This window comes from Euwallacea similis, chromosome 30 (genome assembly GCF_039881205.1).
Source record: "Euwallacea similis isolate ESF13 chromosome 30, ESF131.1, whole genome shotgun sequence".
NCBI lineage: Eukaryota > Metazoa > Arthropoda > Insecta > Coleoptera > Curculionidae > Euwallacea > Euwallacea similis.
Genome location: NC_089638.1, coordinates 328,578 through 348,595, shown reverse-complemented (window position 1 = coordinate 348,595; position 20,018 = coordinate 328,578). Strand labels below are relative to the sequence as shown.

Below are 20,018 nucleotides of genomic sequence, written 5' to 3'. Positions count from 1 at the left end.
TATATGTATATTATAATACAGAGTAAATCAGAGTTAAACCGTCATACGTAAATCATGCATAAGGAATTTAATTTAAACAAGAAAGTTCTAATAAAAATGTATCTACAAATGCTTGCTAATAGCGCTACAGTGTTTCAAAGATGGCTACCGGAAATTAATTTTTTTCTTTGTATTTCTAGAACTATTTAAAATAAGTGTATGAATTTGTGTCCAAAAATTAAACGGAATTAAGTGGTTGTTTTAAAGTTAACATTTTTCAAAATTATTATATTACTGATCAGTCGGGCAATCTTCTTAGAGAACATCTGTGGGCGTACTCAGCTATTGCAGTGAGCGTGTTACTGTTACAATACCTGTAAACGAACATAACATTCGCGTATTCATTTGTATTGTAAATATTTAACATGATTGCGCAGTCTAAAATGCACTAAAATTTTAGTTAATAAATTGATATATCAATAGCTGTCAAGACAAAGAAATCCTCAATTGTTGTGCAAGCCAACTATTTTTCCACTAAACAGCTTATAATTAAAAATCAAATCGGGTTTTAATGAATTTTTAAAAATTAGCTGTCTGACAGCGCATTTTCTTCTTTTTTTTTCTAATTTTTTGATAATAAAGTTGTTGTTGTCCAAACTTTTTTTATTACTAATATGTTTCCTCAAAACAGCTTGTGATAGAGATTGTGCTCGATTATCTTTGGCCGAAAGAAATCTTTCTTTTTTCGCGAAGCATAAAGTAATGAACAGAAGATTTTGAAAATTAAAATAAAAGTATTCTTAAACTTCACAGAACCCCTGTACGCGTCTAATTAATAATTTAAAACAATTTTAACTTTGAAAAAACCACTTAATTTAGTTTAATTTTTTCACACAAATTCATTCATTTATCTTAAATACTTTTAGAAACACAGAGCAAAAATCAATTTCGGGCGGCCATCTTTGAAGAACTGTAGCGCTCTTGGCAAGCATTTGTGGATACATTTTTATTAGAACTTTCTTGCTTAAAATCAAATTTCCTATGCATGATTTACGTATGGCGGTTTATCTCCAACTCACCCTGCATATAGTATTATTGTATTATTCATATATAATTTTTAATTGTAAAGCATAGTAAATGATTGAATTGTTAGTTTGAGAACACGAGTGGTAAAATAAACTATTCATAAAATGTATAATTTAAAATAATAAATACAAGATGTAACCAGTAAGTCATTCATAATAAAATTCTATTCTAATATTCAAACAAAATCGAACCATTTAAAAAAAATAGCTCTACGCACTTTTTGCCATTAGCTACAGCAATTGCGTTAAACAACAAGTAAAAAAATGTAAGCCTATATAATCGGAGTTGCAACATCTCTTTCGGTTTCTTAAATACAGTGTCACGTTAATACCCATTTTTGCGATTTTGAAAGTGCTGTAAAATGAAAGCCTGAAAAATTTTCCAAGGCTCCTGGATCTCAAATGATGTATCCAGGATCGATGAAGAATCCATATTACTCCATTAAATAGAAAAACGGCGCCTCAAAAATTACGAAATTTATCTGAAAATTTTCAAACTGAGGGAGGTACCTACTTCAACATCTTTTTGCCATTTTGGATACACGTAGGATATAGTTAGGTTTTTGGCATTGAGATATGATGCTTAATTGGCGTAAATGACAAACACACTGCATTTTTATATAATTCTTTATTTATTAACTAACTTTCTGCCTAACTCAATTGCTTCTCTCCTTTAGATGCCCTTGAGGACGGTATAATACCTGCAAGGCAAAGTTTCTGTGTACAAGCCCATATTCCGTTGGTACAAGTACATGTGTTGCAACCATTATCGAAAGAGGTAGTTTGACCCTCGGTACAAGGCTCGGTTTGAGCTGGAATTGTAAACGTATTGTAATTGTTAAAAAAATCCTTTTAGGCAAATTATTGTAGTGGTCGTAAGTTTTGTGGGGACATAGAATTTCCATCAAATTGGAAACAGGAGTAGATGCTCGTTATTGTTCGATTTCCGTGGAAATTATGCGCCCGATAAACATACCAGCACTTCAATAAGCTGCTAGTAATATTCCAAATCACATTGTTATTACCTTCTCTTTTATTCCGACATTGAATTTTAGTACAAATCCATATTCCAGGTGATATGCAACTACAACTGTTGCAGTCTTCTTTCTTAGTCGCCCCGGGAGTACATTCTTCAGCATTTGCTACACAAAACACATATTACAAATAATTAGTAACTATTTTCATAAGAAATCCTCGATAATTTCCTAGATATGTGTATGAAACTAAATGAACTGAGCCTTGAGTCAATTCTTATTATCACCTAAATGCCCGTGAACTTTAAATCGATGCCAGTGTTATTCAATTCGAATTTATCTCTTTATGTAATAATAACACTACTAATAAGTAAATCAAAGTAAGAAATCTTTTATGGAAGATCGACGTTTATATTATTGAAATTTTTTTGCATATGAATGTTGTTGTCTGCAGCAAATAGCCAATTAAATTCTAACATTGGGAAGAATCCATATTTTGTCCTAGTTGATTGTTATTGGAACTATAGAGTTTCTTTTTGAGGCAAAATTGTAAACATCCAAATCAACATTATTTTTCAGTTGTAAAAGAGAGCAGTGAAATATGTTTGCAAGGCCAAGGGAAGAGAATTATGATTCTTATAGCAAAGAGATCTGAACTTACCATTGACCAATTATTGTACCCCATGGATATCGGTGCAATTCATGGTGAAATTGGTTAGTGTGTAATTTGGAAAACATTCTTTTAGAATAGTGATAATTTGATTGGATATAATTCGACTTGAGAAGAACTTGTAATGTGAGTTCCGGAGACAGTTAATTTGCAGGAGTACTTTACCGATATTTTTACCGACTTTATCTTACCTAATTGAGCAAAAACCACCAGCACAAATAGCAGGCATACAAATATGCCCAATCTCGCCATGTTCAAATTTTTATTTTCAAAAATATTTTGATATGAAACAGAATGTATTTGAATGTCAACGACTTGTAGCAAAATGTTATGGAATATATCCCAAGTTGCTTCTTAAATATATTTTTATCGCCTAATATCATTACAGCTGCTTTTTAAAATAAATAACATAATATTTGGATTACACAGTGGTCCTGCTAAGAATGTAGCATTTTATCGTGTTTTCCTAGCGGAGTGCTGCTTATTTTGAACCATGTGCTCATCAGTTTGTGGTTAAAGGAAATATCTGTTAAATAAATGCAGATCTTGGGAATATTGGGTTTATCAGAAATTTGGAATCCAAATCTACAGAGTGACCCAGTTTTATCCAGCCAAATTTACAATTTAGATTCTACTAATTAGTCATCAATAAATCATCATAAAAAAAATTCATTCTATAAACTTTAGTTCAATTCTTCACCAATTCCAAGATGTTCACGTTCAAAAAATGTCTAATTTGTCCTCGCTGCAATTGTTTTTAAAAAGTTGCAAATAAGATTTTTCCTTATTTTAAAACACATAATTTTTTTCGTCAGGTTTTGTCGATTTTTAATGTTTTTGTTTTGCCTCTAGTGTAACCTTAAATTACCAATGAAACGCTTCAGAGGCCTCCATTGTGTGATACGTAATTTGAACAACTTTAAAGTAGTGAACGCGTTGCCGCTGCTATCTGACATGGTATTATTAGTTGATAGGACGCTCGTATTGAAACAATTATATATTTATATACAATTATATATATTATATCTCTTGTTTCAGGAAGATTTTTATAAACCAGAGCTTTCAAAATTTTCCTCAAAAACAAGTCGAGTAGTATAAGTTCCGGAGATCTAGCAGGCCAGGCTACAGGTCTATTTGTTCAGACTCGGCGCTCAGCGTAATTGTTGTTTAAGTCAGTTTTGAACGAGTAGATTGTGATGAGCAAGACACTCGTCTATTTAAAACCAATGATGCTGTCTTACATTTAACATAAAATTTTTCAGAAGAACAGAAAGCTCTTCTTAAAAGAAATGTAATAAATATTCGCCATTAAGTCGATTTGGTACAAAAAATGACCAATCCAAATATTAACATTGAAGTGTTGTTGAAAGCGATCTTCTTGCGTGGCCTAAAGATTTTCATGTGATCATACATGCTCATTGCACATATTCAATAGACCTCTTCGAGTAAATGTAACTTCATCAGTCCACAAAATAATTTGCAATTATCGTCTATCAAGTTGAACAGCATTAATAAACCATACGCAAAATCTAATACGTCTTTCAAGATTCCCATTTAAAAGTTCATGCACTGGGCATATATGAAAAGGATACTCTTCTAAAAGTTCGTCTAATGGTTTGCCGACGAACGTTTAGCACATTTAGAGGCTCGTCTAACACTTGTACGTGGATCATTGTTGAAATGATTGAGGATAATGTTATCTCGTTGAGGCACAACAGGAAGCTGATGACTTCTCATAATATTAAACGATGCTGTTTCTTTAAAAATGCTATGAAGTCGTTACAAAAACTTCACCATAGGAGATGGCGTCTTTGAGAAAATGCAGCTATGTACAACCTTCAGGCTTCTTTAGCGATACCCCGAGCAGGGCCGTAATAAAAATGCATATCAGCATATTCTTATAAAGTAATATTTCTAAGTGCACATGAGGCATTTTGATTTCGAACTTTAAAAATGTTTTCAAAAAGAATAAATCAACACCAAGCAATATCAAATCATAACTAAAATAATTGGTTTGTAAATTAATCTGTAAAATAATAAATATTTTTTGAAGCGAAAACTTTTCCCAGTCAGTCTGATAAGAATCCTGTTTTTGTTTAGAAGGAGAAAATTTCAATAAAGCAAATACTTCAAGAAGTTTTATTATCATACTTTACTCATTAAATCACATTGATGTAAAAAATGATGTTTTGAAATAAGCAAAAATCTTATTTGCAACTTCTTAAAAACAATAGCAACGTGGAGAAATTAGACATTTTCTGAACATAAATATTTTGGATTTGATGAAGAACTGAAATAAAGTTTTTAGAATTAAATTTCTTTACTTTAATCAGTAGAATCTAAATTTTAAATTTGGTTCGATAAAATTGGATCATCCTGTATAGGTAAATGGAAATTTACACCTTTTATCTCGCTTTTAACATGAATAGGCCTACCAGGATTTTTGATATTAAGTAAAGGTTTATTTATTTTTATTCATATAATAAACATATTTATCAAAATGATCCCTAGTTAAATTTTAATATGTATATAAGAAATTATCAATTTTCAGACTACCAGTATAATAACCTATTTTTCATAAATTTAAAGAAGACCTCGTAAATGGAAGATCAGGAGTAGGTTAAATTGACAAAAAGTTGCAAAGTAATTTAAAGGTCAACAAAATGCTGCTCCGAAATTTGTAATTTCGATGATACCAATTTTCTGGGAAGATCAGATGTTCCGTGTAATATCCTTTTCTCTTTTCTCCCTCTCATTCGGGTTTTCAAATTTCATTATAATACCTGTTGATCTGTTGATTTAAGTTAATTGGATACATTAGTTTGATATGTTTTCACTTTCTTAGATTCATTTTTGTTCCTTGTTTGTTAAAATTATTTTTTTCAGTATAAGCCAATAATTGAGCATGAGCCATAAGTCATTGATAGATCTGTCAATACCTTATATTCTTATGTTATATGTATGTATACTTATATGTAATATTTACACCGTTGTCTGTTCTGCTACAGACTGAACCGCGTCATTCTTGAAATATCGAATAAATCAAACACGAAGTTTAAATATCTACACTTTGATCTGTATCCCTTCTAAATTATTTAGTGCACGAAAAATTATATTTTTCGAATCTAAGTTGCATGTTTTTCAGTCTCCAACCTTTCAGTGTTAGTCACTTAAGCTAATTATTTGTCCTTTTCTCTTCAACTACTTTATATTTATCTATTGTGTTTCATAGCACTGATGATTTGAATCAAATTTATCAAAAATAAAACATTGAAAATAAAAATAGACTTTTATTATTTTTTTACATTGTTTAATGAAGGTTTATCATTGGGAAGCAACAATAGATAAAAATCCCAAGAAAAACAATACATCAACTAAATAGAACAATACAAGCCATAACCGAACCCTAATCCGTTAGAAAAATAGAACAGTTAGCAACACATCTTTTATTAGAGTAGAAATCTTGATAATATGTCATCTAACTTATTAAATATTGCGCAGAGAAGTTTTGGGATCAGGAGTGTACGATTTTTGATTACAACGCAATTATGAATTCTACTTTCACATATTCTTTGCTATCCTCCAAAGGTGTGGAACTGTTCCTTGTTTAAACCGACTGAAGTCAGTTCTTGTTTGGATTTTTCGTTAAATTTCGGCGGTCCACAAATAAAGCCATAAATACTCTGAAAAATGAATATCAATTTACTTCAATACAATTCACACTATTTTTATTATTTTTTAAAAATTTTATTTTAAGTAATAAAATTTAAGTACTCTTATCGTATATCCAGTGTCCTGCAGATGTTCCTGTAAGCAACTTTCAATTAACTGGGCGTTTACGTGGCCTTTAAGCCCTTTCCAGTCATCCGAGGGTTCCGATAAAACGTTATCAATTTTAATCCTAAATGAGATTTATTACTTATTATTTTTCCACAAGATAATCCTACTTTTACCTTTTATCCGCTTCCGCTAATTGTTCTAGCTGAGTGCTTAGCAAAATATCTTGCTCGGTTCTATTGAAGAAAAGCAATCGTATGAACTGACTAAAAAGGGGCTATTTTCATGAAAAATTCTTGTTATTTTTGATATAACGATTTACCATTTTTTAACTCTTCTTTCGAGTAGAAAAATAATTAAGTTGAGCATAGGCGTTATGCCAGTTCCAGCAGCCAACATCAGGAAGGTTTCCCGTTTTTCGAGGAGTTTCATGTTGAATAGGCCTAGCGGATCACTCATTTCTATCTCATCTTCTTCATTTTTATCTAAAGGGGAAAAATGTTATGGGTTAGAATTAAAAATTCTCTAACCGGAAAATTTTGTTTAACACAAATTGATGGAAAAAAGGAAAATGATTAGGATATTCTTGTTTGTACATAAGATTTGATTACAAAAAAGAGATGAAGAATGAAAGTAAATAAAATAACTAAACTAAACTGCTAACCAAGGCATAATGCTAATTTTTAAATTTAATTTTATGAAAAAAGATAACAAAATGTTAACTTACCAGTAAATCGAACATGGAAATTTAGAAAAATATGCAGGACGTTGTAAATCATCCTGTATGGATCTTTTTGTTCAAATTAAAGAGCGCTCTGAGACTCAATAACATTTTCTGAACTTGCCGTTAGAATTTAACAAAAACCGCGGGGGAATATACGTATTCTTACATTTTCAAGTCACGTATCTTTAAAGTTATAGTAAAAATTAGCTTTATGCGTCGATTTAGCTAATAGTTTATCATCCAGTTAGTTGTACCTGTGATAAATCTGCTTATTTTTCCATCTGAATAGCGCTTTATTACTAAACCCATATTGTGGTTCATTGATGCTCGGTTTGGTAAGAAACTATCAAATACGCTTTCAGGCACTGGTGTGTAAGATCTGGACATTTCTGTGCCTAAAATAATTGGCATAAATGACAGCGAATGATTAATGTGTACAGGGTGTCTCATGTAAGAGGTCACTGAATTTTTGTGCTTTATGGAAGGGCTATTATAAATAGTAAAATATGTATGTCGGGTTAAATTTTTTAAAAATCAAACAAACGTTAATCTCTGGAACGCTGCTTTACTTTCAAGAATCGAGAAAGGAATGGGTCGTAACCACCCCTGAACACATATGTTTATATTAAAAAGAATTAATAAATAAACCCTCTATTATTTCCTTTATAAAAACTTACACGGCCAATCCTGACACAAAATTCGTTCTCGAATTTTACCTTTACTGTAATCTACAGCATTAAAATATTGTCATCTTATATTGCGAAGATCACGTTATTTCAACGATCGTGATTGAGCGCAAAGAGCAGGTCTTTCAACAATTTACAAAATATTAATTACCATTGCAAAGAGCACGTAGTTTCAACGTTCAGATGCCCACGACTTCACGCAAAGAGCCAGTTTTTCAACAATTTTTTTTCTTTTTTATTAACTTTTATAGAGCCACTTATTTAATCTACGTTTTCATCAACTAATAAAGCTTACGTGGACGTCTGTTGAGCAAAACGACTAATAATAATAACATAACAAATACATCACTAAATATCAAAAGAAAAGCAAAGATAATAAATTAATAAAATATAACAATATTAAGACTTATTATTGACAGACAAATTAAATTTTGTCTTCTTCAAATTCGTCTAGCCATATTCGCACTGTGGCTAGCGACAATTCTTTTGCGATTAGTAGCTAAATTTTTAATTTCTACTCGGTCGTTTGGCAATATCTACACTGAGATGCAAAATTAACCGGATACTTATGTTTCCAGAAAATAAGCATTAAGAAATATTTACAAGGTTACTAGTTGTTAGTTTAATAAAATTCAATATTGGGATATTAAAATTTTTCATACAGTAACAAAAAAATTGAAATAAGGGAATCCAAAATAATATTTTGTGAAGGCATCTATTACAAGAAAAACATGTTTGTAATTTTATGGTAATGTAGGGAAGGGACCAACACTTTCGCAATGCATAGTAAGAAAACGAATTGAAATTTTATTGATGAGATGTAATAGTCCCTGTTTGGATCCAGTATGTTTCTTGTTCGTAATGCATTTTAGGCATCGAGCACAGTATTTTTTTGACAAACCTAGTGATTCGTGGAAAGCAGAAATTATGTTTTATTTTAGCAAATATCTTACTCGGTTCGACGTGAAACTGTTCATCATGGAATATTTTTGGCAATCCAAATCTGCTTCGCTTTGGAACAAATTTTTCTGTAGATTGGCGGATTTTGACCCGGATTTATTTTCCTAAACAAAACATCATTTTGACAAATATAATCATGAGTCAGTTGACCATCACGTAGTTTTGATTTCATTTCACGAGATAAATTTTAGTCCCGCATGAATCAATATGAATTTTAACATTCCTATAATTAAATTCCTGGCCGATATCGTGTTTAATTTCGTAACTGAATTTTCAATAATATATAGAAAGTAATATCAAATGCAAAACCGTTCTTTTCAAGTAACAAAGCCGTCTTTTGACAGGTTGGTACCAGATTGCCACTTAAACCCTTTAGCAAAACAAAAGTTGGTTCAAAACCACAACGCAGTTTACCAGCGACTCTTTCGGAGATCAGGTCTACTTTCGGCACTAGTATTGACTAAGCAGCTTACAGTCAAGTTCTGTATTTTGAACTTAACGCAGCAATCACTAAGTATATATAGAAATAATCCATTTTTGAAATTTTTAACGAGTTACCTTATCTTTTATTTTTAAAGAAACATTTTTCAGAAACATACCCAACTTTTTTGCAGATATCGCAATGTTTCTTAAGTTCCGTTAGATCTGAATTACTTGCAGCAGGAGTGTAATTTAATTTACGCAATTCCCAACAATTTCGGCTTACATGTCCAGGTTTGTTACAATTACATCACACTCTTTCTTCGTCATTCTGTTCAAATAGATTTGGACAAGGCCGTTTTAAGACCCTTCCTTAAGCTTGATGGTTTTGCTTATTAACTTGATAGTTATTAAGTATATTGAGTAATATCACAACAGAATCGACATTGTTATTAACGGTCGCTGTTTTAACATGTGTGTCCGTTATGTCACCAATAACCAGCTCGATTATTTGACCATCGCTTAAGTTAAAATTTAAGAATGTCAGTAATGATATTTTCTTCCTTGCATACTCGCAATAACCCATTGCTTGTTCACTAGTATTGTTAAAAATCCATCGATAATCTAAGCCACGAAAACAACAATTTGTTTTACGAAAGTGGACTGTATTAATTTTCACTTATTTTAATAATAACGGATTTTTAATGATGGTCTAAGTATGTAGCGAGGTTTACTTAGCTGGGCAGATTACGAACTACATATGTACATTTACGATCACATGTCTAGAGCGAGCACTGGTCAAAGAGGGCAAAATCACTTCGCTCATCCCTTAAGTACTGAACCTGAGGAGTTCCAATCAGGGGCGCACCACTACCAGGAGCCCTTACGAGCTATGGTCGGGCCTGATTTCATAAATCGCCGCCATCGGGTGAATATCTATACAAGTCGCTTTTATTGGAGTATTACAGACTAGTCGAATTACAGATCTCGCCAATGGTTCAATTTAGAAAGTTTATTTTGACAACTAGCGCATTTCCCAACCCTAAAGAGCCCTTCGATATGGCATGATGGGTACGGTTGTCTGGCACCCAGATGGAATCCTCTAAGTATCGATATACATGGGCGTAACTTAAGGGGTGAAAGTACGAATAAATTAACTAAACAAACTACACCAAAAACAATCACCTAAAGTCCTTAACAAGTACACAGGGTTAATTTGAAAAGTTACTGCGAGTTTATAGTTTTAGCTAGGAAAAAGTTGTCTATGTAAAAATTTTAAATATATTGACGTATATTTTTATGACGTTATATTAAAAAAAAACAAATGAACATCAGAATCCGAAAAAATCTATCAAAGTTAAGTTTTTCAACGGGACTCCCTACACATTAATGAATATTTGGGTTCCGCCAATTTTTCCCTTTTCAAAAAAATATATGTCAAGCATTTGCTACTTTTATGCGAAATTTTAACTCATTCATTACCTATTGTTCAATTATCAAAAAAAAGTAATACTTAACGGAGAGGAAAAGTTCGAAGTTTTTCGTTTAGCTTACAAAAATAATAAAAATGTTAATGCAGCTCGAGCCAAGTATGCTTGTTTGCCTCCTGAGCTTCCTCTGCCCTTTCAAGGTTCATTTTATTATATTGAAAGATGCTTTATACAGGGTGTAATATTTAACTTGAGATATCACAATATCTCGAATAAAAAGCTCTCTACGAAAAAAATGTCTATTATGAAAATTTAATTATTCCGCGGGGGAAATACATTGATGCTAAAATTAATGTCCCTCTGCTCCTCCTTGTGGGTGGCACGGGGGTAACTTTAATCTCTTAAATGGCATCCCCTATTTTTTATTGCAGATTCGAATTCTACGGCAAAAAATATGTAGATATTTGTCTGGATCATTTTTTCGATTCATGATAGACGGCGATGTAATCAACGAAGTTTAGTTTCCCTTTTGCTTATGATTTACTGAAATGTTTGGTGAAATTTGATTTAAAAATACCTTATTCTCACACGTTGTTGGAAATAAATAAAAATAACACATTTTTATTTGTTTACATTTTTGGTTTAAACGTAAAAGAAAGAAATAACTTAAAGAAACAACTAATTTTACTTTATTAGATTTATTTCGGTATTAATACTACATCAGCACCTGTATTACCCGCCCCTGGAAAAATGTGGCAATTTCTTTATAGAGATTCAGAAAGAACACAAAAAATTATAATAAAGTACAAAATTTCATTACTTAATCTCAAAACATTTCGAAGGTATTAATAAAAAACCGTAATTGGAAACCAACCTTTTACATTCTATATATCGAAAACGAAGCGCCTTTTGATACATGTTCGTCATATTTGGAAACCTAGAATACGTAGTTGAATTTATGGCACTACGTTCAAAAACACCTTGTATTTCCAAGGTAAAAAAATCTTTCCTTCGTGTTGTTCCTTAAGCTAAAAAAAACCAAAAATATATTTTTTTAATAAAAAGGCCAAGTGATTCTACAGTAAATTCTTCAAAATATTTCTATATAAGTCAAGGAAAAATCGTTTCGGTTTTCCATAAATACCACTGTTCGGACTTCTTGCATGTTGTAAATCATTGCCCATCTCCCGTTGTAAATCACGGCCAAGAGAAAGAATACCCTTTGTTGGAAAGGAGACACATGGGTCCACTTGTACCGTTTACAAGTGGACAACGGCTAGGAAACATGTGTGCTGCACATGGAGTGCAGATGACCAAGGATCAGGGAGACAGGCAATGGTGATATAGAACAAGAGGGCAGAACACCCTTGGTAAGTGATCGAAACGGGCGCACTTGGTATCCTTCGGGAATTTTTGTTGTCACTGTCTTAGTTGTTATCTTCGTTACTTGTTAAAATAAATACGTTAAAAATCCATCACGACTGAGCAGTTAATTCCTCACGCGGGCGTCCTTCATGAACCCCTATTTACCACTGAGCATTACGAGATGATATGAGGATAGTCATCTAAATCCTACAACCACTACCATTCTTACAAAACAATGTCTGTTCAGAAACTAACACATAATCACAGAATACGGCGTTTAGAATATTGCATTTAAGAAGTGAAGACTCGGGGATTTTTGAGAAGATACTATGGACCGACGAAGTATCTTTTACAATTGCTGGTATTTATAACAGAAAAAGTACTCATATTTGGGCAAATGAAAATCTTCGTTGTGTTAGGGAGATACTATATCAAAGTCGTACTTCAACGTTCGGTGTGGTATCCACCGAAACAGAGACTTTGGCCCAGTGTTTTATGAAGGTGCTTTGATACAAGGACAAGATACAATTCTTGCAAAAGAACATAGAAAATGAGTTAGAAGCATTTCCTCTGATAGAGTACTACAATTTAAATTGGCACCAAGTCGGAGCACCTCCGCACAATATAGCAGAAGTAAGAAATAATTTAAACAGTTGCTAAGAAGTGTGGATAGGCAAAGCAGGAACTACTCTGTGGCCTCCAAATAGCCATTACACCGAAGGAGAGTTTTTTTATGGGACTATTTAAAAACTGAACTTCATAACGATACTAATCCAAACTTAAATTAAATAAGAGATAAAATTGAACAGTGCATACAAAATTTAAATGAAGTAAATTCTGGTTTTATTACAAATACAATTTTGAAACTTAATACAGATTATATGAAGTATATAAACAATAATGGTGGTCGCATTGAACATTTGTGATTATTTTTGTTTCTTTTTTTTTGTTACCTTGATTAGTTTGAGAAAATGTTTGATCATAGATCGATATGGCGTTGATACTGAAAAACTTTTATTTTATTTTAAAGATTTTAACGCATTTTAACCCATCGTTCATGGCTGCCTCGGATCTGTCTATCATTGGGCCGTAGAGACGTACCGCGTCTTCTCAATTGAAATATATCGAAAACTACTGGAGCAAACTTTGACATACATATACCATATACTTTTAAATAGAGAAAAATTGGTGGAATACAAATATACATTAATATACATATACATATATAGGGAGCCTTATTAAAAGAAACTTAACGTTGATAGAATTTTTTGGGTTCTGATGTTCATTTGTTTTTTCCAATATCATGTTATCAAAATATACGTCAATATATGTATAAAACTTTTAAATAAAAACTTTTTCCTAGCTAAAACGGTAAACTCGCAGTAACTTGTCAAATTATACAAATTAACCTTGTACAAACTTGCTTTACGTAAACGCTCACTCAGATTTTTTCGCACAGAATAGAGCTGACAAATTTCCGCTCGAAAACTAGTCCAACCGTTCGAAGTCGGTCCAGCTAAAAGTGGTTGCCAATGCTTGCACGTCATCACACCACCCATTTGCCCCCACATCGTTCCTTGAGGGATCGAAGGTCGGAATGTCCACTAATACAGGCAACCTTTGCAGCACAGGCTCGGCTTGTTGAGACTGTTGTTATATTCCGCGAAGAATAACCGTTAAAACATTGGTCAACTCTTCCTTCTTGAAGAACTTATTCAGCACACAAAACGAACACACAAAACTAATAACTTTCTTTTGCACAAATAATTATCAATACATTGGGGCACTTTTCGCGAGTCAATCTCACTTCTGATATCAGATTAGGTTTTAAAAAAAATAAAATAAAACACGTATAAGCCTGTGGAACACTACTTTACTTTCAAGAATCAAGAAAGGAATGTCCCTCAACACAATACATCATAGCTACCCCTAAGCATATGTTGTTATGTTGGAAAGAATTAATAAATAAAATTTCATCATTTTTCCCACACTTAGAAACCTTCCATCATTTTTTTTCATACTCACGTTAAAACAAATTAATAAACTAAACCCTCTATCATTTTCTTTATGAAAGCTCACATATATCTTGCCACGATGCGTTGTAAGACACATTGTAATACATATATTATCATTTTCAGACATCCCGCAGGTTTATCAAACATGTTCAGAATTGAATAGGGAATGAGAAGTAGCATAATAATTTCCCATTTTTAGTAGAAACAATTTAACGAATAATTAGGTATCAGAGAGATAATGTAGACCGGTAAAATCTAAATATCTCCAATAATGTTCAATTTATTGGGGGGTCGCACTATTTGGTTAAAATCCAGCATATCGCTTTGTGACGTCACAGCGCTATGAGAGCGTTTCGCTTGTTCATAAGAACTTTGATTTCACATAGATCTTTCTTATAGAACAGTTTATTTGATTTCTGTGAATTTTATACGTTTAATTAGATGACCATTTCTAAGTTCACATCAATTGATTTCTGATGAAAATACCCGAATCCCGAAAAAAACATAGATACTGTTTTTCTTAATTTTAGTTATTTTTATTTCTCATCTAAATACCAGGTAAATCGATGTATCGCTTACCATCTACTACTCCATAAATCCTAAAATGTCTGCCTATGGGCATTATAACCTTTTGTTTGTCCTTCCTGTGTAAGCTGAACATCCAAGTGTTGTAATTGACTTGCGACTTTTTGTTTATAACGTAAGTGGATTTATACTGTTTCGGAGACCCTAAACTACCACTTCCGACTGATTTTGCTTGTTGTTGGAGAACACCGTAAGTGTCCCATATCACACCAATACATTTCCTTAAAAAGAAGAACATTCGGATTTCTAATAGGTAAATATTTAAGACATAAGGTGGTGTGCAAATAGGCAATTTTTCGGATACAATAAACACATCGGTAAATTTCAAAAACATAAATAAGAAAAGAAAAACTCAAATAAGACACAGATTTGCCATATTTACCTAAACACTACTTCTACTTTTCCAGTTTCAATCACCATGTTAACTTCACAGGGCCACGAAATTTTGGCGTGAAATTTTATGTCGTTTACCAACATGGACCCATCATAGCAAAATATAATGGTTACGCTTTGGTCATCTTCCGGTTTGCTCACTTGCACTAGAGGATTTGAAAAAGCCTTGGTATAGAAGATTACGGAAATAGAACCAGTTTTTTGGATCCAGTCGAAACGAAGAGGTTCAGCAGGTTCGGGTTCTAAGGGTTCTATATATAGAAATTTATAACATATTAAATTTGTCTAAAAGTGAAATTTATTTGCGTCAATAATTTCGGCAATTTTTATCAGATATATAAGTTCCTGGTGTCTGATAGATCTAACTGAGATCCAAATAATGTTCGTAATAAAACTTTATCGAAATATAAACAGATACAGTAAAAAAATTTAATTGGTACTAATTTTTTTCTATTTATTTATTTTTGAATGGAAAACTTTGTTGCCAGATATACACTATTTGATATACAAAATTATTAAACAAAACAACACATGAAGAAAATAATAATTCTGGCTTTCGGGAACGTACCTGCAGAACTGGTTGGTGATAGTACATCACTTTTGGTAGGGCTGAAACTGTCTGTCTTCGCAGATTGAGCCTGTTGCTCCCCGTAAAAGAGGGCCTCTTTGTTTATACTTGGATCCACTGTTACCAGTTTACCTACTAAACATTTTTGAAGAATTTGTTCGTAGTTTACCCACGGATGAACCTATTAAGAATGTATGTATACAGAAATAAAAACTATTGGCAAATGAAGAAAATGTACTTCATCGAACAAAGATGTGGCATCTACTCCTACTCCTCGCATCAGCTCTTCTTCTCCTCCAGGATGGAAGGGAAAGTAATGCGTTATGCAGTAGACTCTTCCTCGAATGGACAGCCATCCGTCGTGTTTGTTGTTATGTTTTGCTAGTTCTGTTTTTGTGACCTATACACAAAAGATAGGTCAAATTTTTGATTGGTGAGGATTGATGCGTCGAAGATAAAGATGTCGAATATGAGGATCTCGGAAACGGTAATACATGCAGACTTAGTTAAATCAGCGAAAAGTTGCGTATTCAAGGGAGTAGTTTCATGGTGCAAACAGATTTACAAAATGGTTTTTAGTTTTTCAGTAACTTCGACAAGACAGAAATTCTCGATTAAAAAAAAATTCCTGAGTTCCTTTCACTTAACTTTGTTACCTCCTATTTCATAAAAAATTCCTTGAATGAGATAGTGACTAGTTGAGAGATTGAAAAAGAAAATAAGTGTTCATAGCATTGAAAATGAATCACAAAATAAGACTTTAAATTTAAAATAAACTTTATTGATGTTTTTTATTTAGGTTGATAAGGTTGGATTCGAAAACAGGAAAATTATTAAAAAGTTTACCCACGGCACAAATCAAATCCATCACGGCCGATATTGATTCTTTAACAGGTTTGGAGATGTTAATAGTAGTTTTAATCCAAATATATCCAAATACTTACTGTTAATGTTCCAGCTCTGGCTCCCAAGCCTGTCAAGTCTTTTCCAGACGAACCTAGTCGTATCCAGTCCATAAGCGAATGACCGGGTTGTAAAGCCACTTTGTTGCGGGGGTTTCCTACAATTAAACAAGTTTGATAAGAAAATCAACGATTAACATTTGCAATTTAATAATGTAGACTAATAATTAAAGCTCCGTTTCTACCAGTCTAGATAATTAAATTATCTATAACAATTCGAAATACATATGTACAGGGTGGAAGAGCCAAGTGAAATAAATTCAATATGTACATAGTTCGATATATGTAAAATACTGAAACACATTAATTTTAGATTCTGAAATTGCATCCTGTAATGTAAAAAAGTTATCCCTAAATTTAACCCTCTTTACGTGACAATTGCAACGCCCAAATTTTCAAATAGGAAGCATGGGTTTGTAATACCTTAATTAAAGGGCCTTTGTATTCTCTATTCAAAATTGCTATGGGTTTAAACTTTATTGCAAAGAATAATAGAATAAAAATAATGTAATTGACGATATTCTCTACAATAAACTTAAAACTTAATAACTAATATCATTTCGTTATTGATAATGCAATAAAATAATAAAAAACAAATTAGTCTCAAAATTCTTTGAGATGCTAAAAATGCATTTCTCGAATCTCTTGACAGTATCCTAACCGTAAATAAAAATGTCCTCTAATATTAATCAATTTCTAAAGTGTAACCGGTCTAATCGCAAGTATTATTCTTCTTTTTAAGTCAGCTAAATTGAGTGGTTTAGTTTTTTTACACTACACTCTTCACCTATCCCTATAAGAACTCTAATAGAGTAAAATCAGGTGATCATGCAGGTCATTCTAATGATCTTTGTTTGGTTATCCACCGATTTGAAATAGTTATGTCGAGGTACATGGAGACTGATTTGTTTTATTATCTTATTACATTATCAATAACGAAGTGTTATTAGTTAATAAGTTTTTAGTTTGTTGCAGAGAATTTCGTCAATTATATGAATTTTTTTCTATTATTCTGTCAAATAAAATTAAAAATCCTAACAATTTTAAATAGAGAATGAAAAGACCTTTTAAATGAAGCATCACAAACCCATACTTCCAATTTAAAAATTCAGAGGTTGCAATTGTCACGCAAAAGGTGTTAAATCGAGAGATGAAATTTTTACGTTACGGGATGTAATTTCAGAATCTAAAATTGACGTGTTTTGGTATTTTTTTCCATATGTCGAAATATGCAGATATTGAATTTATTCCATTTGACTGTTCCATCCTGTATGTGCATTGACAAAAATGGTAATATCGTGGGTTGTAGATATCTAAGATTGCCTTTACTTTTGAAACTGCACATAATAGAAAAAAAATCCCTACAGATTGTAAAGACATTTTACGAAATTTACTACATTCAAATGTAAGACTTACAAGGTTTTTGCAAGCAAGTCTTTATCTTGCTGTTGTTCTTGCATAGGCAATCTTGGTCTTTCTTTCATGTATCTAGTTTTGCTCTTGATGTTGGTTCTCAATTTTCTGCAACACCAAGACTTCAAGACTAAGACTTTTTTGCTCATTACTAGCGGCAATGAGACTTATAAAGCATGAACAGTATAAAATATAATTCCATTTAGACAATTCCAAAAAACGTTTTTGTCCACATCTTGACTCCAAACGTGAACTTCTGATAAATAATTATAAAGGAAATGTTATGCTTTCTCTTGGTTGTTTGCTCCAATTTATATCAAACCGCAAATTTTAGATAACTGTCATAAATGTTAAAAATTAGCAACTGATGAACCATACTATATACAGGGTATTTCAAATTCGACCCTCACCATTGGGATCTCGGAAACTAGAGGAGATACGAAAAAGTTTAAATGGGGGCAAAGTTGCGCAATCTAGTGCTTGATCGAATACCGTTTTCAAAATTTTAATTTTCCGAGCACTTCCGAAGATATCCGAGAAAAACTAAAAATTGGAGAATCCATTTTTATTTTTTTTTAGCGTTATTTGACAAGAAAGGTTAAATCCGTAAGCACATTTTCATTGTCACTTTTTCTCAGCTACACAATGACATATTCAAATTTGCGATCCGACGTTTCGTCTTTCGGCTACCATCATCAACTTTATTTTTTCTTATGGGCGCCATATTGGATTTTTCGACAAAAAAATAGTGCGTTTCATTCTGAATTCATTGATATAGAACTTCTTATAATTTACTTTTTTAAAAGCCGAAATATTTAAATAAAAAGAAATATTACATAGTTGGCCTTGACTCCATCGAAAGACTTTCTTTTGTTCGCGTTATATGACAGAACTTCTCAAACGAATTTAGAGCGTGTGCAGATTTCCAATGAAAATGAGTTTCCGAAGTGAAGAAAAACGAGATATGTTAAGACTTTACTACAAATTTGATAGGAACAGTACGAAAACAGCTCAAATGTATTTTGAGTTATATCCGGAAAGACAACAGCCGCATAGAACATTATTTAAAACTTTGGACGAACATTTAGCTGAGTTTGGTGTTTTTGAAAAACCTAGGATGAAGTATGGAAACAGAATGAAAGAAGATACTAGAAATAACCTACTGGCAGAGACAAAACTAAATTATTATTAAATGATACAACAAGTGTTCAGATTGACGACCTTCCTCCTGCATACATAAACGAACACGTCTATTTAAATTAGTGACAGCCCTAATAATATTTCTCCTTCTGATTACTCTACATTGTGTAATGATGTTTTCTCTAAGTTCTTCTATTGTGTTATAATCTCGATTCTCATATATTCTATTTTTCAAAGTGCCCCACAAAAAAGTCGTCAATTTGAGCACTTGTTGTAACATTTAATAATAATTTAGTTTTGTCTCTGCCAGTAGGTTATTTCTAGTATCTTCTTCCATTCCGCTTCCATACTTCATCCTAGATTTTTCAAAAGCACCAAACTCAGCTAAATGTTCGTCCAAAGTTTTAAATAATGTTCTATGCGGCTGTTGTCTTTCCGGATATAACTCAAAATACATTTGAGCTGTTTTCGTACTGTTCCTATCAAATTTGTAATAAAGTCTTAACATATCTCGTTTTTCTTCACTTCGGAAACTCATTTTCATTGGAAATCTGCACACGCTCTAAATTCGTTTGAGAAGTTCTGTCATATAACGCGAACAAAAGAAAGTCTTTCGATGGAGTCAAGGCCAACTATGTAATATTTCTTTTTGTTTAAATATTTCGGCTTTTAAAAAAGTAAATTATAAGAAGTTCTATATCAATGAAATCAGAATGAAACGCACTATTTTTTTGTCGAAAAATCCAATATGGCGCCCATAAGAAAAAATAAAGTTGATGATGGTAGCCGAAAGACGAAACGTCGGATCGCAAATTTGAATATGTCATTGTGTAGCTGAGAAAAAGTGACAATGAAAATGTGCTTACGGATTT

The 20,018-nt window shown here is 32.3% G+C and overlaps 2 protein-coding genes across 6 annotated transcripts in view; both read right to left on the bottom strand.

Annotated features, from left to right (window-relative positions):
* Positions 1-1,673: 1,673 nt before the first annotated feature.
* LOC136417786 (serine protease inhibitor I/II-like) lies at positions 1,674-3,059 on the bottom strand. The gene is made up of 3 exons (XM_066403594.1): positions 2,900-3,059; positions 2,090-2,206; positions 1,674-1,876 (listed from the first exon to the last, which is right to left on the bottom strand). The coding sequence occupies exons 1-3, from the start codon at positions 2,958-2,960 to the stop codon at positions 1,716-1,718; spliced, it is 339 nt and encodes a 112-aa protein (XP_066259691.1). The 5' UTR covers positions 2,961-3,059; the 3' UTR covers positions 1,674-1,715.
* Positions 3,060-5,985: 2,926 nt separating this feature from the next.
* Positions 5,986-20,018, bottom strand: part of LOC136417865 (cytochrome b5 reductase 4) — a 134,281-nt gene continuing 120,248 nt past the window's right edge. For 4 of the 5 annotated variants that reach the window (XM_066403715.1, XM_066403717.1, XM_066403716.1 and 1 more), the window contains 10 exons: positions 16,576-16,691; positions 15,870-16,031; positions 15,632-15,812; positions 15,053-15,314; positions 14,665-14,891; positions 7,464-7,604; positions 6,808-6,970; positions 6,662-6,751; positions 6,483-6,609; positions 5,986-6,391 (listed from right to left, as the gene is read on the bottom strand). In XM_066403715.1, coding sequence (XP_066259812.1) covers positions 6,284-6,391; positions 6,483-6,609; positions 6,662-6,751; positions 6,808-6,970; positions 7,464-7,604; positions 14,665-14,891; positions 15,053-15,314; positions 15,632-15,812; positions 15,870-16,031; positions 16,576-16,691 — 1,577 coding nt within the window. In that variant the 3' untranslated portion in view covers positions 5,986-6,283. Of the gene's footprint in view, positions 6,392-6,482; positions 6,610-6,661; positions 6,763-6,807; positions 6,971-7,463; positions 7,605-14,664; positions 14,892-15,052; positions 15,315-15,631; positions 15,813-15,869; positions 16,032-16,575; positions 16,692-20,018 lie in introns of those variants that run through there. The other variant, XM_066403719.1, reaches the window with a different exon arrangement.

What these genes read in the sequence shown, in the direction of transcription:
- LOC136417786 (XM_066403594.1), bottom strand. Translation starts at nt 2,960, where the DNA reads ATGGCGAGATTGGGCATATTTGTATGCCTGCTATTTGTGCTGGTGGTT. An exon ending in GGTGGTTTTTGCTCAATTAG is followed by an intron (nt 2,207 to 2,899) that starts GTAAGATAAAGT and finishes TGTTTTGTGTAG; the next exon opens with CAAATGCTGAAGAATGTACT. An exon ending in ATGTCGGAATAAAAGAGAAG is followed by an intron (nt 1,877 to 2,089) that starts GTAATAACAATG and finishes TTACAATTCCAG; the next exon opens with CTCAAACCGAGCCTTGTACC.